We start from the raw sequence: 13958 nt of genomic DNA on the forward strand, positions 1-13958 counted from the left end.
CTGTGAGCAGTCTTTACAGTAGTAAGTGGTCTGAAATGGTTTCTTTCGCTCGCCGCGGAGAAGAGCGCAAACTTTACAGGAACGTTGACGGCATTTCTGGACGGCTGATACGATTACCCAGTCGTCAAACTGCACATGCACGTGACCAATTAGTCGGCGGCGCTTTCTGGCGCGGGCCACAGGAGAAGGAGTAGGGGTAGAGGCGTCGACAAAGTCGTCTGCAGTGAGCTGCAGTAGTTGTTTGTGCAGGAGGATATACCAGTCTCCACGGTCTTTAGGTACGAGTCGCTTGAGCCGATACGTCTCCTTCTGTGTGAGGTATGCATTCACCAGTGCCATGTCTATCAAGCCCATGAGCAGTGATTTGTAGTAATTCTGGAATCGGAACGCTGTCTGAATCGAATACGACTGGATGCGGAATTGATCATGGACATCAACGCCGCTCATCCGGCGTTGATTTTTCGGTAACGAGCTTCGGGCACTTAAATGTTGACGGTCCTACCATTTTGATGTTTTAATGGATTGAGTCTTCTACCATGGTAGGACCTAGTGTACTGATTTCCTGTCCCACCAATGGCAGGCAATCATGGTCAGAATAGCATCTAACCGCGAGAACGCGAAGGATCCCCGTTCTATCGCAAGCGGTCTTGTTTTGAGTTTCGAAGTGACTTGCTTATCAAGCGCCTAGCCGGTTAATCATGATCGTCCCTAGCCCGTAGACCGACATCGATAGAAGCTGTATGGCCAGCGGTGTCGAGGAATAGAAACGGTCGATTACAACCAGTCGAAATCCCAGAGATGCCCCACTCAGAACAGCCTTCATGTTTCGTATCACTGCTGCTGCCCCCGTCTTGTTTTTGACCTTTTGTTGGTCCCTATCTTCTGTATCTCGCTTCCCGACGTACATCTCAAAGCTGTAGTCGCAAGTCACGACATGGAACAAATCGAATAAGAAATTAATGTCAAACGTTACGACTTATTATTTTCCATTAAAAAAACTCACCGATGACAGTACGCACCCTTGGAATCGCACACCATGAACAATTTGGTTCCGTAGCGGTGGGGATTGTCGGGCATGAACATCCGTGTTGTGTTATGCTACAATGTCGACGGTAGAGCGCCTTCATCAACGGAGAACGTGCTACCAAGTGTCCAGCCCGAGCGATAACGAGACTGCAACACGTCCACAACCGGCCTCAACTTCCACATCTTATCGCGAACGCGCGGGGCCTCATTGTTCACGATGTGAAAGTCGCGAAGGATCGAAGTGCACCGGTTGTGATCCATGAACTTGCCAACGTTACCGGCTGATAGTGCGCCATTATCGGTTATCGCCCAATGTCGTGAGAAACGCCGCGTCATCGGGTTCAGCATTAGTGCCACTAAAAGTTCCATCGCATGTAAGATCGCATGCGTTTGGTACGCAAGGTCGGCACGAAGATGCCTTTCAATCTGCTTGATAGTCTCTATCGTCGCAGCATAACGCTTCCGTTGTTTTGTTCGAATTCGCTTTGCGCTGGCGTGTGCAGTTTGTCGCTTGTAGCGGTTGGTCTCCTTCGTAATGCTAATCCACAGCGACTTTGGCAGATAATAGAAAAATAGGAGCATCGGCGAGTCCGCATAGCTTGGATCTCTGGCCTAGGGGTAACAACATCAGTAGACAGATCTGCATATGCTGCACAATCACGTTCAAACTCGGACGAGGGTGCACTCCACGATAGTTTCCGAAGCGCGCTCTTGTCGATATCTTTAAGGGCAAGCTTTCCACGCACCAGCTCCACAATGCCATCGTCCATTAGGGCGACATCTTCGTCAGGTTCCAGTGAGTCGTCGGGATATTTGCGCCGCTCAATGATCTCATATACACTATTAGCGCTGTTGTCACTACCGATCGAATCGATATCCTCATAGGCGTCCGACACTTCTCCATCCGCCATGATGTTCACGTCGTCCTCCGCTACGTCAACGCAGTCATCCGGAGCGTCCTCCACACTCTCATAATCATCCACACTGGCACCGTCGCTCGCGTTACCATTATCCGAGTTGTTAGACTCGGCGCCCGACAAGAGGCGCTGAAAGGCACCGCTGACCAGCTCGGGATCTGCCTGGTCCAGACAATTCAACTGGAAACCGCTTTCCGATCCGATCATCGTTTGTATTGTGTTGGCTGATGGCGCAATGGCTGTGTCGATCTGCGACGCCGTCGCCGACTCGCTCGCTGGCAAGCTCTCATCGACACTTGCCTCTCCCCCACTCACGCTACTCTCTTCTCCAATAAGCCCCGACTCGATCGCAAACGTCACCACTGCATTCTCGCCTACAAACAACAATTTATTTCGATACCTGTGTTGTGCTTCGTTCATGCGTTACGTACCGACAAGCGAGATCCCGGTCGGTGACGTATACGTCCACTCCTTCACGAGTCCGGAGCCTGATGGCCTCTTCGCCACTCCACGGAGCTGTCGCCACAGATGCTTGAAGTCGACCGCTCGAACCATAAGCGTGTCTTGAACTACCGACTGCCTGATTCTCGTACTGGATCGTACTCTTGCCATTGTGGCAAATTTTGGAATGAGACACCGCTGCTTCAAGTCGCCAGCCTCGACCACTCATCCAAGTGTCCGGACTGACCAGATTACTGCAGCACATCTACCCCCTCCCCCACCCTTTCTTTGGCATTTCCTTTTTGACCTCTTCTAGCTTATATTTTTTGGCAGCAAAAAAAACTTGATTTAAGTATCGTATCCACTTTGTTCGAGCCATTTTCTATCTTGGGATCCCAGTAACGTCGTAACTTACGACTTGTGCCCTCCTTGAAGTCGTAAGTTGCGATGTTGGTAACGGAGGAATTCAATAACTCATATGATTACGCAGAAGAGATCTCAGAAGCGGAAAATGAGTTCTTCTTTGAGCAGTACATCGAAACGGGCAAAGTAAAGCAGTTCAACGTAAAGAAAAATCCTTAGACCGCATGGATGTTATTGGAGCGTTTAGCGAATACGTTGCCAGCAAGAACCCGGGTATTAAAGGACCGAAAATGATTAACAGCAATGCGTACTTTGGTTGATATCGCTATTGCTTTTACATTCAAAAAGGCAACAAACTGCTAGAACAACTATATTGTAAGAACGAACAGATGATGGTCAGCATCTGTGCGTCTGTCAATCCGGCAGCGTTAACCCCACCCTGCCGGGCGTTGCTCTTGTGCTAAAGCAAGTGCTGTTACCGCTGAGATGAAACCTCAGCGGTTGCTGCACTTTGTAGCATTAGTGACAACGGCCCCCCCTGGTTCATATGTATTTATGGTTTATCTATCCCAATAGATACTAGCATTGTTTTTATATTAACTTGAGATTTGTCGCTTCTTAAGCAATCTTGGAGTCCATGAAATTACACATGGAATTGAACAGCTTTTCGGTATGGTCGTTTCTGTTTTTGCTCCATGATTGCTTTGTATGTTATATCAAATATATTATTCCTCAAAGATGTCAATCTCAAGCGTCTTGTCGCTGCCAATAGATGTGAAAGCACCATGGAATATCCGCCCCCGACGGTCTTTAGGTCTGCTTAGCGGAGCTGTAGCGGGCTTTGCAGGAGGATTGGGTGCGTGATCGTATGAATGGTCTGGCTTAAATGATACTTCGGAAGCATCGCTCGGTTTGCAATCTTGTTGTAGCTCGTGTTAGCAGCCATGGTGCTGTGCAGTAGTTTAGCGTGTAAATCGTTCATCTCGCGATTGACACGTTCAGCATAAGCTGGCGATTGGATCAAATGAGACTTAGCAATGTGCCGGATCATATTCATTGACATTGGATTTCCATTGTACTTTATGAAGAGCTTTGACAGAACTTGACTAAAGCTATTGCTTAAATTTGTATAATCAGACTCGCCTGGTTGCGGATTGAACATGCTCGGTAGTAGCTTACTTGGCTGCTCTCCAAGTGTATTAGCAAAGAAGTCGAGGTAGGACTTAATCAAGCTCATTGTGGTGCTATCCAACTGAATCGTTCGTGATCCCATGAGACGAACATTCTTGAAATCCTTGAGATGTAAAACGTTTCCTTGGAGGTAATTTCCATCTTCTTCTGGACTGAGAAGAACGCTCGGTCATACCAAACGAAGCGGATAATGCACGTTTAACCACAACATGGTGTAATCAAACACAACCTTCAAGTAATCACTTATCTTTGCTCTCAATGCGGCAGCTTGATCAAATCGATCTGTCATTGTCTGTAGAATACACATATAAGCTCTACACATCAGACCAAGATCTACGTATGGTTTCTTGTATAGCATACCCGCCCAGCTCCAAGTATTATTGTTGTCATTAAACCATGACCACTTCATCAAACAACACAGGTCGTATAGGCGATGATCGTAGATCTTTTTTAAACCCAGTATTGGACAACATTCAGCTCTTCAATCATAATTGGTACATTGAAGTTTACAACGGACGACACTTCAGCTGGTGGTTGCAGAACGGACGACATTTCAGTAGTCATGCATGTTGCTAGTACATAAGATTAACAAGTTCACTTCTACTTTTTGTTTGAAGGTGACAAACAACAAAGAATTCTTTAGATGGGAGTCGTTCCAGCATGGAGAAGCCCGACGAAGCGATCGTGCCTAAGCTGAAGAGGCAGATACCGGCTGCCACGTATCCCCCGCTGCTCCCGTACACGGATCAAGACCTGATGCTGGCTCAAGCGACGATGACGCGTACTGTCGCGATCTAAGGCAGCGAGACCAGTCGCCAGGTCGAAGCTTTGGCTCAGCAATCCGCAGCTGCACAGCAGATGACGGCTGCCCAACTCGTCCACGTGTATCACCAGCAAGAGCAGCTGGCGGCAAAGACGTCGAAATAGCTGCAGGCACAACACAACCGTCGGTCTGCACTGCTAGACAGCAACAGGAAATGAAAAAAAAACGGATGAGCACCGGCACTACCTGGAGGAGCAGTATCGACTGCTAAAGGCTGCTGAAGAGGCCAGGGGACTGCAGGGGTGAGCGGATTAATAGCCTTGCAGAGGCGGTGCAGTCGCACTTGCAAGCGCGATGGGGAGCTTTCGCTCAAGGTGCATCACCACCGAGCGACCCGCGAGCTCCAGAGCCACCCGCTGTCGCCGTGGCGCAGATACGAACTTGCCTGACCCGCCTATTTACTGAGGCAGAACAAAAACTGAGAAGAGTGGCTATATGGACAGCTACGCTTTTTACTCACGACGTCTTATGGCGTTAAATCAAGGTACTCAAGCAAAGATTTTGTCATGCCGTTAAATACATGCATTGAACAGGGCACGATGGTGAGGATCTGCGGCTTTGAGCTGTTTAACCTTCATTTCCCATAGAGCCCACGCGTGTGCTTCTGCGCCCGCGGGTGGGCTTACTTCTACAAATGGACCATTGTCCTCAGCAAAGTTTCCAAAGTCAGTTGAGAAGTTAATAATAAAACAACAACGACGAGGAGCTCAGCGCATTTTTTTCGACGTCATACGAAGCTTTCATCATGCCGAAACACGCTGTGGGAGATCGAGTACGCGAAAAGACCAAATCGGCCAATCGTTTGCGAGGTGTGGTCCTATCGATAGACAGCAGCAAGCGACAGTCTTGGTACGATGTCCAATGGGATGCCGGCAGAGTTGAAATGGTCGCAGCCCGCTCAATTCAGGCCTTGCGACCCTGCAACGCTCCAACACAGCCACACCAGGCACTTGAAGGACCTATAACGTCACTTTTACTGGGCAGCGTGGGGGAAAAAGAAGATAGTAGCCCATCTTCTTCTGATTTTGAAGAATCGGAAGAAAAAAAATAAAGACTGCACCGATTTCAATTATACTTCGGCAGCCTCCGAAGTAGCAGCGCCTGGAATATCGGATGATGGAAAAGCACTCGCATATAACCGGAGTTGGGAATTCTGCTCAAACGTTTTAATAGATTCGGCCGTATTACTACGCAAGCGAACGACTTCCGTTGACCATCAGCCCTTCAATTAGGTGAAAAACATTTATCAAATACATCTATTTAATGCATCCGTGGTCGGCAATTCAGAGTACGATCAAGCACACAAACGCTAAGCTGGCGGCCCGTCGTCAACGTACAATACCAGAAGGGGACTTGTTTCGGTTTCTTGGAGTCCGACTCGCTATGGCAGTAGAACCTAGACGAGCTGCCCTACGAACCTACTGGGAAAAAGACATTCCTGAGGGTTTTGTTGGAGCCTCTCCCAATTTTGGGGAACGTTTTGGTGTATCACGTCACACATTTGAACACATTTCGGGTGCATTGTCGTTTGCAGATGACGTGATGTCGGATGACCCATGGAAGCCAATGCGTGCTCAAGCTAACAGCTTTAATGATCGCCGACGTGGAGTAGTTTCGCCAGGTGAGATCATGTGCATTGACGAATGTATGAGGGCATGGCAAGGTAGAGAAGCAAAGCACTGTCATGATGGTATCCTCCATAAGACGAAGATACCGAGAAAGCCGGAGGGTATTGGTGCTGGGTTGAAGGCTATAGCTGACGGTGACTCAGGAGCTCTATTGGGTCTAGAACTCGTTAAAGGAGTGGAGCGACAGAAGTAGAAACTATATCAAGCTCTTCCGGTGAGGGAACGGCTATCGTGCTTTGATTGTCGGAGCCTTACAAAGGGACAGGGCGCAATATTGTTGCAGATAGTGCCTTCTCTTCTGTCAAAACGTTAGTCCAGCTTGAGGCACTTTGCGGTTTATATTTTATGGGAATGGTTTAGACAGCCTCGCGAGATATCCAAAACAGTACATGAAAGACTGGTTTTCGATTGGGCCTTCTCGCGGCTCATTTAAAATGCTACAAAGCAAAACTTCAAAAGGCCAGCCAATGTATGCACTTTGTTGGGCCGACCGCAAGCCAAAATGCATTATTTCCAATCGTGGTACGTCTCTTCCTGGTACAGACAGCGTTCGGCGACGTCTTAAACTTCTATATGACGGTGGTTAAGCTAAACACTGCAGTACGAGCGTAGAATAGAACGACCTCAAATGGGCGAGCTGTTCTTTTCAAAAATTTCCGCTATTGACGTACACGACCATCTACGACAAGGATGCCTCGAGATGGAGCGACCATGGCTCATCAAACAGTGGCATCATCGTATATTTGCCACCCCTTTTGAAATATAGTCGACGCCTATCGTGCTTACCAATGCGAATCGACTGCTGCAGGCTGCTTGGACTCAACCATCGCAAATTTCAATTCGTTCATCTCGCAGTTGGCCCACCAACTAATCTTCAGCAGCTTCATAATGCAGTGATCAACGCGTCCTGGTAGTAGTACCGATTCTTCTGGAGTACAAACCTTTCTGACGCGCACATTGCGAGCATTTAGCTCTTTAGCTCAATACCAGCGTCTTAGTGGAGCAGCTTTGCAGGCTCAACGAAAGTGTGGAGTCTGTGGAAAGAAGGCATCATTTTACTGCGTTGGCTGCTCAGACCCACTCATAAACCAGTTCTTCGGCGTGTGTAGGCTAAAGACAAACCGAAACTGTCATTGCGCATTCTCCTTACGTATAAATCCATCCCATACAATTTTTTTTATAATTGACTAATGCTTCAAATCCCACGCGTGGGCTCAAAGGTGATCCCACGCGTGGGCTTTCCAGCTGGGTAATTAAGGTTAAAGACGAGAAGGATGTGACCGAAGCGGAGCGGAGGGATTATTTTCTGTCGGCACGCCTACCAGACAACACTGCGCGCAAGACACTGGATAAGGAGGTGAAGATGCTCTGTATGAACTTAAAATTACAAGATGCGAAGTCTCGACTCTCTCGCCTCATGGCCGAATTCTACGAGATAGTCGACAGGTTGAACATGGAGGATGTGATGCAAGTAGATGTGGATAGTGATTGTATACTTGGTGGAGGCCTTGCGTCCACCAGCATTCAGAGCTGCTGTGAAGGACCAATTGGGGCGTCAAACGCGCAAGCAGACTAAGGCAAATATACAAGTCTTCCTGAAGTGGGCTCGCAGTGAACTGGAGGGCTTTATGCGCTTTGAAGCCCACATCTCGCCACCGGCGCAAGCCAAAACTAGCACCAAGGGTTAATTGCATCCAGGATTTGGAAACAACTCAAAGAAAACTCAGGGAGAACGTGGTACAGGTAACAAAACTTCGACAGGCAGCGGACATCGGTCCAGCGAACCTGCAGGAGATGGGATGTTGAAGTCAGACACCGTTCAAAAACCTTTTAAAAAAGTCGGACAAATAGTGTTTTAAGTGTGAAGATCAGACGTACGGTGTTATCCAGTGCCCAAACATCGCTAGCCCTACTGAAGCAAAAGCGTTGCACGAGAAAAGCACCGGCAAAAGAAGTGTTGAAGCGGCAGCACCAGTAATGAGTGTGGCCAAGGCCACGTTCACCAGCAATCCCGTGTGTCGTGATGGATGCAGTAGACGCAGATACCACGCCGGATAGCGCGGTGGAAGTGTCTGTGGTAACGACGAAGCTCCTGACGCTGTTCTCCAGAAAGGGAAAGTGGATGGCTCGTCAAGCTTTACCGGAAAGTACTGCGGTGACTGGTATCGGGGACATATCAGTGGCTGTAAAGAGTAAATTCAAGATTCATTATAAAGTTTTCGACACCAGGTGGCCCGCTCGAGTTGCGAAACGTGGTTTGTTGGGTCACGGAGCAGCGGCTACCACCCGCGGTTGGTGACTTACTGCTGTCTCGATTGATCATGGAGCGGCTCGGCTACAAAAACGTGGGGAAATTACTCATCGCTGCTCAACAAGCTCAACATATGTCCGGGCCGTTCAAGGGTAAGAAGGTGTTCATTCCTCGGATCGTCTTCTATAGTGAGAACGATGACAAGGAGTTCCCGTTCAAACTCAAGCGCAAGCAGTTCCCCGTGGTTCCAGCGTTCGCCATAACTATCAACAAGGCCCAAGGACAATCGATCCACCACGTGGGTATATACCTGAAATCACCGGTCTTCGCACATGGGCAGCTTTATGTGGCGTTGTCGAGAGTGACTTCGAGGAAGGCGATCAAGATTGCGGTAGATCCAGAGGCCATCGATGAGGACGGGAACGTACACACCAACAATATTGTGTACAGAGAGATCTTTGGAACGCGGACTTGGTAGGGCACGTAATACATATAATACATTTAGCTTTGATTTCGAATTGTTCTTTAATCCGCCGCAGCGCAGCGGAGGCGGCCAACCTTCTCTACACCAACCAACCATGCCCTAGCATCCGCGGAGCGGGCGCCCAGAGCGCTAGTTTCCCGCCTCTTAACCTTGCAGCGTGTCTGTCCGTCCGTCTGTCAATAAGTCCGTCCGGTTCCTTTCTTGCTGCTTTTACCTACTTTTTCGCATGGCTACACTCGGCCTGTCTAATACAGTTTCGTCCCATCTTACCGACCGCGCCTATCTTTGTGACTCGACCTAACTATGCCAAAATTGCAAATATATCCAAACGCGTGACGCAATTAACTCGCGCCCTGATTGGGCAATACTTTTCGACTCACTTTTCATTCAAAGCACAAAATTGGAAATTTGAGCGACGGCGCGAAGAGGACAAGGTGCGCTGGCTGTATAATAGCAGCAGGGTAGTTTTAGATGTATATGAATGTATGCACGGGCGTGGGGCTCCTTGCTCTACTTTATATTCAAGAGAGACCTCTCAGGATACAGTCTGAGGCTTGCCCCGAGACTCCAAAGTGGTATGGCAGTTGGTAGCGATAGCAATCAGGTTGGGGTGGGTGTGACTGGGAGCGTCTACCACCATGCACGCGCCTAGGGGTCCTAGACCCACCGCGAGTGTCCACGCTCCAAAAGCGAGTGGCGCGTGCTGCCAATTGGCCAAACCGAAGTTGCAGCCACATGCGGAAGAGTCGTTACAGTCCCGCAATACAGAGGTGCTCTTAACGTGTGAGCTCCCACATCAAAACACACTTTGCGAGAGCACTTCTGGCGGGACGGAAAGGAATGCAGCAGTCGGTCTCACAAGAGCAAGGAGCCCAAGACGCAAGTGCAAGGACAGCTCAAGAACAAGAGATCAAGACAATAAAAAGCACTTTAAGAGCATGAGTGAGCCGGCGCCTGTACACTTAGATAGCATAGCGTCATAATAGACAGTTTTAGAGCATTTTCGGAACTGTGTGAGCCCGTGAGGGGCTGGGTCGTTTTCGGACACACTGCGCATACTACTGACATGACCTGAAGGGCTGTACGGTATCGAACAGACCTGGGCAACCACTCAACAGGGATGAGGCAACAGCTTTGACGTACCCAAGAGGCAACAGCGCGATGCGGCGTCTGGATTACCATGTACAGCTGCTTGGTCCACAGCGGTGCAAGGTAATTTGGACCCGTCGGACCGTGAGCTGAGGGCTGTAACACGTCGGCCAAGGGGAGAGCCTAAGCAAAAGCTGACTGCACCAACAAGCCGCCTGGAGTGACGATACCCTAAGTTGTTTGTAATCCGAGGAGCCGGGATGGAAATGACAGTGGTGTGCTCTATTCATAGAGGGCTTCTGGATTAGTACTGGAAAGGAAAGTTCGGGGCTCTATTCGAATACCACGTTGCTTAAGCTATGGTGTCCATACTCTGGTGCTTATATTCATAAAATGGCTGTAGAATAGCTCCCAGTGCACTTAGACTTTCGAGTCTAACAGCCAATGTGATTTTGTTCTGTCTAAATCAGGCGACAGTCCAGCTCAAGATACGAGAACATGGCAAGAGCCCCGAGGAAAAGGAGAAGGTTTCCCAACAACTGAGTAGCGGGCTTTGATGTACAATTAACTCGACTAACTCTGTTCAATGATTAGAATTACCCGCGATGAACTTGACGATCGCGTACAACGAGCCCGGCGTGAGAACGCATCCCAATCCCACGAAGAGTCGCGTAAGGAAAGACATCTCCGTAAACAGAGGCTTCGTAGCGCAGAGGCCCGCTACCGCAAGGCAATCCAAGAATTGGAGCAGCTCGAGTTAGTTGAAACCCCAGCACCAACTGAATCCGGACAGATGAGAGTTTCTGGTCCGGCGGTAGAGCGTGAGGAGAAAACGAAAGAAGAGGATCCTACGGAGCATCAACGACGATTCGAGGAGGAGTCGCGTCGCGACAGGCAACACGATACCCACGACTTTCAGATTGGAATGTCAGGACCTACGATCGACGATAGCGCAGCAGCTACACGTGCGCGTGATGCAGAAAGAGCCCGCGTCAGGCGAGCTGCTATGACGAGCTCACAAAAACAACGGGCACGAGAGAAAGCGCATACGCAGAGCTAACAGATCCGAAGCCCAGGTTATTCGAGACCGCGGCCGAAATGCCGAACAAGCGAGGGTCCGACGGGGTCGACTGAATCCTGAAGACCTCTCGGTTCATCGAGCATATAGCCGCGACGCGCAAGCCAACCACAGAGCCACAAGACCAGAGGAGGCCAGTCCAAATGCAAGGATTCGCGATGCAGTGGAGCACGAAGTTCGCCGGGAAGGCATGTCAGATGAGCAGCGTCAATCTGAGCGCGATCACAATATGGCTTCACGGAGAGACCACAGTGGGGGCATGGCGTATGAGCAGCCTCAATCTGAGCGCGATCAAAATACGACTTCACGGAGAGACCACAGAGGGGACATGACGTATGAGCAGCGTCAAGCAGAGCGTGATCGGGACGGAGCCGCGCACAGAGCTCGAAGAGAAGCCATGACGGAAGAACAAAGGGATCAGCGAAAAGAGCACGAGCGGTTCCGCCGGCGGTCTCGGCAGTATAAGAAGGGCCTCGCACACCACGAAAGTTTTGACCCTTCCAGCGTTTCCGGGGGGCGCCACTACTTTACGCGTTATACTGACGACAACGGGGAGAACGAGCGGGTTTGTCACTACTGCAATGCTTGGCAGTTTCCGCAAGAGACAGATGGATGCTGCTGTCGTAACGGACTGGTGTTCGTCCATCTTCGCGAACAGCACCTGATGCGCTTCTGGCACGTTTCGAAAACCCGACCTTCATGCGGTCAATCCGGGTCTACAACAGCGTATTCGCGTTTACGTCCATGGGAGCTTCGCGGTCTCGGCCTCTAAGCGTTGACGAAAGCGTGACACGGAATGGTGTCTACAACTTCCGTGTACAAGGGTCAGTGTGTCATCGCATGGGATCGTTACTACCTCCTACCTTCGGTCGCTCCATGTATGCCCAACTTTACTTTAATGATCCAGGTATGGATGCACGTGTGCGAAGCCGTATGAACATGACGCAAGGCCTCGATCGTGCCGTCATGGAAACAATTGACCAGATGATGGTGGCGCACAACCCGTATACACAAGAATTTATCAACGCGCGTAGATTTTTGATAGATCGTGGTTGGGATGCGTATGCAGCAGCCATCAGAGAGCACGAACGACGCCGCTCGGCAGGGGAAGACGTTGATGACCATGACCCGTCGTTAGCCTTGAGTAATTTTCTTCCGGAGGGGGATCACCTTAAGCTGCGTCTGCACGTGACACGGAATGCGAATCCGGGTACGCATAACACCCCAACGGCATCGGAAGTGGCAGCCGTTGTGATCGATACAAACGCGGCTGAACATCGGGATATAATCCTACACACGACAGGAGGAGGTTTCAAGCGCATCTTTGAGACGAGCGTTACCTACGACCCGCTGCAGTACCCTCTACTGTTTCCGTACGGGGATAATGGCTGGACTTACGATATCCCCTACGTTAGTAATCCCGTCGATCGCCACGGTGACCCCTTAACCATGTCCGTTCGGAATATGAGGTGTATCTTCTTTACGACCGGACGGTTAGTAATTCGCTTATCCTGCGCGGTGGGCGACTGACGCAGCAATACTGCGTTGACCAATGGGCCAAATGCGAACAAGAACGCCTGCGCTTCATCAAGAAGAACCAGCTCCACTATCGATTGGAAACCCTCCAGGGACTCACGGACGCGTTGCGTGGCGAGTCTGTTGAAATCCACAGAATGGCAGCTGACGACGAGGCGGCCATACGTAGGACTCGGCGTGGGAATTATACGGAGCAGGAGTCGGCGGAGCCAGATGCGGGTGAGCTTGGACGCAAGATAATTATGCCTCCGAGGTTTACAGGTGACCCCCGCTACATGTACCAACGCTTCTTGGATGCCATGGCTATCGTCCGTGAAACAGGAGCCCCGAACTGGTTCATTACGATGACATGCAACCCGAACTGGCCTGAGATCAAGGAAAACTTACGCCGTGGAGAAAAAGCATCCGACCGACCGGACATCGTGGCTCGCGTGTTCATGGAGAAACTAAAAGCTCTTAACAAGGATCTTGATGAGGGTGTGCTGGGATTCAAGCCGCTCGAGTCCACGTAGTGGAATATCAGAAGCGTGGTCTTCCCCACGCCCACATACTGCTTATCCTGCGTCCGGAGGACAAGCCCACTACCAAAGAAGACGTCGATAAGCTGGTATCCTCGGAGCTCCCGGATAAAGAGAAGTACCCCGAGCTGTACGATACGGTGATTTTCAATATGCTGCATGGACCCTGTGGTCAACAGAGCCCGAACTGCCCGTGCATGAAGAACGGAAGGTGCTCCAAGAAGTTTCCAAAGGCGCTCGCGGACGAAACGGTGATTATCCTCAACAAATACCCCACGTACAAGCGCGGTCGCCGTCCGGATGGAATTCTGTGCCATAAGGGGAAAGTATGGGACAACGCGACCATCAATCAATGGGTGGTCCCGTACAATCCGTTCCTGTCGCAGAAATACAACTGCCACATTAACGTCGAGGTTAGTGCCACAAACAAGGCCATCAAGTACATCTACAAGTACGTCTACAAGGGCTCGGACATGACGACAATCACGATTGAAGGCGAAGAAATTCGGGCGTATCTCCTTGGGAGGTATATTTCTCCGGTAGAAGCTTGCATGCGGCTATTTATGCATCCAACACAAGGATCAACACATTCTGTCGTGACGCTACCTATCCA

At 50.0% G+C, this 13958-nt stretch overlaps 2 protein-coding genes across 2 annotated transcripts; one reads left to right on the forward strand and one right to left on the reverse strand.

Moving 5' to 3' along the window:
* Positions 1-3472: 3472 nt before the first annotated feature.
* PITG_04740 (uncharacterized protein) lies at positions 3473-4111 on the reverse strand (the record flags this gene model as incomplete). Its single annotated transcript, XM_002905420.1, has 3 exons — positions 3473-3566; positions 3641-4061; positions 4102-4111. 3 exons carry the CDS (start codon positions 4109-4111, stop codon positions 3473-3475), a joined length of 525 nt encoding a protein of 174 aa, XP_002905466.1.
* Positions 4112-6024: 1913 nt separating this feature from the next.
* PITG_04741 (uncharacterized protein) lies at positions 6025-6782 on the forward strand (the record flags this gene model as incomplete). The annotated part of the gene is made up of 3 exons (XM_002905421.1): positions 6025-6544; positions 6673-6701; positions 6750-6782. 3 exons carry the CDS (start codon positions 6025-6027, stop codon positions 6780-6782), a joined length of 582 nt encoding a protein of 193 aa, XP_002905467.1.
* Positions 6783-13958: the final 7176 nt, after the last annotated feature.

Source organism: Phytophthora infestans, genomic scaffold (assembly GCF_000142945.1).
Source record: "Phytophthora infestans T30-4 supercont1.6 genomic scaffold, whole genome shotgun sequence".
Classification (NCBI taxonomy): Eukaryota; Oomycota; class Peronosporomycetes; order Peronosporales; family Peronosporaceae; genus Phytophthora; species Phytophthora infestans.